At 42.7% G+C, this 3,540-nt stretch overlaps 1 protein-coding gene across 1 annotated transcript in view; it reads left to right on the top strand.

Moving 5' to 3' along the window:
* PI4K2A (phosphatidylinositol 4-kinase type 2 alpha) overlaps window positions 1-3,540 on the top strand; it is a 26,145-nt gene that overhangs the window by 16,192 nt on the left and 6,413 nt on the right. Inside the window, exon 5 of the mRNA XM_007456218.1 lies at window positions 1,682-1,743. Coding sequence (XP_007456280.1) covers window positions 1,682-1,743 — 62 coding nt within the window. The remainder of the gene's footprint in view (window positions 1-1,681; window positions 1,744-3,540) is intronic.

A 3,540-nucleotide genomic window follows, 5' to 3' on the forward strand; every position in this document is an offset into this window, starting at 1 on the left:
TTTTTTGCGGTACGCGGGCCTCTCACTGTTGTGGCCTCTCCCATTTGCGGAGCACAGGCTCCGGACGCGCAGGCTCAGCGGCCACGGCTCACGGGCCCAGCCGCTCTGCGGCACGTGGGATCTTCCCGGACCGGGGGCACAAACCCGTGTCCCCTGCATTGGCAGGCGGACTCTCAACCACTGCGCCACCAGGGAAGCCCTCAGCTTCATTTTTGAGGAATATTTTTGCTGGGTATAGAATTTGGGATTGGCAATTATTTTCTTTTAGCAGTATTTAAAAAACATTCCATTATCTTCTTGCTCCCATGGTTTCTGTGGAGAAGTAAGTCGTCCATATTACTGTTGCCTTTTCGAATGTAATCTGTCTTTTTCTCTAGATTTTTTTGAGATTTACTCTGTGTTTGGTTTTCAACATTTTTACTGTGATATACCTAGGTATATTTTCCTTTGTATATACAGGCTTCCTTGAATCTATCGTTTGATATGTTTTGTCACTTTTGGAAAATTCTCAGCTATTGTCTCTTTAAATATTACTTCTGCCCATTTTTCTCTCTGTTCCTTCTGGGACTCCAAATTATATGTTGTTAGATATACATTCATGTATATATCTTTTTTCCCTGGGTGCTTTATTCTGGTTTATTTCTTGTGGTCTGTCTTTCAAATCACTACTTTCTTTAGCACAATCTGCTATTAAACTTATCTATTGAGTTCTTAATTTTGTTAACTGTATTTTTCATTTTTTGAATTTTTATTTGATTCTTTTTATAGATTCCTGTTTTCTGCTGATGTTCTTAATCTTGCCTTTTATCTTCTTAAACATATTAAGGATTTTACCTTGAACATTTCAGAGTCTATATGTTCATTATTTGGGGCCCTTGTAGATTTGGTTTTAATTTTCTTTCGTTTTTCTTGTTTTTATTTGTGTCATGTTGTCTCTTTGTATACCTTGTTATTTTTAATTGTCAGATATTGTATATCAGAAATTATAGAAACATTTGGAGGCCTAAGATGTTGGTATAAATCCTTTCTGGAAGGAGATGTTTGCTTTTGGCAAGAGCTAGGGTCATCAGCAACCCAGGATCACTTTAACTTCAGGTATTGCTGGGAAATTCTGCTTACTTCCAGGGTTGTAGCCTTTCAGGTTTCAACCAAAAGCATGGATGATTTATCAGGGTTCCCCCACCTTATCCATCATCAGGCTACAACTTTGTCTCCCTAGGTCCCCAGCGCTATTAGAATACTGTTCTACCTCGCAGCCACCTCTTCCCAAATCAGCAGGTGCTGTAAGAGAAAAGAAGTCACGAATGCTGGACTCCCCTCTCTGGATTACCTTTTTCTCCCAGATCATGACACTTTAACTCTTAAGGGTCTTATAAAATCTCCAGTGCCTTCAAGAGATTTAAAAATATTTTATCCAGGGACTTCCCTGGCGGCCCAGTGGTTAAGACTCCACGCTTCCACTGTGGGGGGAGTGGGTTCAATCCCTGGTCAGGAAACTAAGATCCCATGGGGTGTGGCCAATAAATAAATAAAGAAATAAGAATAAAAATATTTTATCTGTTCTTTGTGGTTGTTCTTAGTAGGATGATTGGTCCCCAAGTGTCCAGAGTATCTAGTTCATCATTGCTGAAAGTGAAAATCACCCCTGTTTTTTCTACTAACTTCATATTTCTGTTCACAGATCGAGGCAATGACAACTGGCTGATTAAATATGACTGTCCAATGGATAGTGCTAGCTCTCGGGTAAGCGGTTGATCTATATCTTTTTTTTTTTTTTTTTTTGATATGCTGGCCTCTCACTGCTGTGGCCTCTCCTGCTGCGGAGCACAGGCTCCGGACTCGCAGGCTCAGTTGCCATGGCTCACGGGCCCAGCCGCTCCGCGGCATATGGGATCTTCCCGGACCGGGGCATGAACCCATGACCCCTGCATCGGCAGGCAGACTCTCAACCACTGCGCCACCAGGGAAGCCCCTTGATCTATATCTTGAAGGAGAGGATGAGGTGTAGTATATGCATAATATGAAAGCATGTAGTGGGGTGATATTTAGGTCACATAAGTTCAGAGGAATCAGGATAGCACATGTCTTTAAAATTGATAGGTTAATATTTGGAAGAGCTTTTCTCAATTTGTTTTTTAAGGAATATCCTGCTAATGATAGGGATAGAATGAAGAAAAGTACAAATAAGTTTCGAACATATTACATACTTTGTGCCTTTTTTGGAGATTCACATTGCATAGTAGCACAGTAAAGGTCTGAGAAATAGTGCATTAGTGCACCTGTGTGATTTTGTTTGGCTCAGTGAATTCTAAACCTTTTGACGATGGAATACTTTTCTCACAAGAATACAATTCCACAGAACATAAGTTTAGAAAAAGCTGCTTCCTGCAATTTTCTTCACCCTCTCATTGCTTTTATACTCCACCACACTTCCCCATCCCTGTTCAATCTGCACATTTAAAAAAATTAGCAGGAAGGCTACCTGGAGAAGGAGAATGAGGTTGGCTTTTATTCTTTATAGTGTTTTTTTTTTTCTTCCAGCTTTATTGAGATATGATTGACATATAATATTGTGCAAGTTTAAGATGTACAATGTGATGATTTGATATATATATTGCAAAATGTTTACCACAATAAGGTTAGTTAACACATCCTCATAGTGTTTTTACTTCCTTTTGTAATAGTGGTTCTCAAATTCTGTACATCAGAATCACCCGAAGAGCTTACTAAAAGTAGTACAGATTCGGGGGACTTCCCTGGCGGTCCAGTAGTTAGGACTCTGTGCTTCCAGTGCAGGGGGTGCGGGTTCACTCCCTGGTTGGGAAACTAAGATACTACACACTGTGCAGAGTGGCCCCAAAAAAAAGTACAGATTTTATTGGGTTGGCCAAAAAGTTCACTCGGGTTTTTCCGTAAGATAAGTACAAGCCTTTCCTCCATTAGGCCTGGGGTAAAACTGAGGATTTCACACCTTAACTAAGGTATCCCAGAGGATTCTGATGCAGGTATCCTGGACCCACATGCCCTATTCCTGTGGTGGCACTAGTTAACCTGAACGTGGAACCAAATAGACAGTCATGGGAATGTCTGACATGGGCTGCTGTCACAGGCAGTCTGCTCCGCTCTCTCTGCATTCAGCACTCGTCCTTTTCCTTTTAATGTATCACTGAAGCAGGGGAACAGACTCCCTTATGCAAGAGCAGTCAGCTGTTATCTTCCATGGTTCCGTTATCTTACTAGAAAATGTGGTCACCACCACTGAAGTGGCATCTGAGTCAAGGTCCACACCAAAGGACCTTGGCTGACTGATAATTGACTTTCCTTTCTTTTTTTTTTTTTTTTGCGGTACGCGTGCCTCTCACTGCTGTGGCCTCTCCCGTTGCGGAGCACAGCTCTCCGGATGCGCAGGCTCAGTCAGCAGCCATGGCTCACGGGCCCAGCCGCTCCGCGGCATGTGGGACCTTCCCGGACCAGGGCACGAACCCGCGTCCCCTGCATCGGCAGGCGGACTCTCAACCACTGCGCCACCAGGGAAGCCCC

Source organism: Lipotes vexillifer, unplaced genomic scaffold (assembly GCF_000442215.2).
Source record: "Lipotes vexillifer unplaced genomic scaffold, Lipotes_vexillifer_v1.1 scaffold184, whole genome shotgun sequence".
Taxonomy (NCBI): Eukaryota; Metazoa; Chordata; class Mammalia; order Artiodactyla; family Lipotidae; genus Lipotes; species Lipotes vexillifer.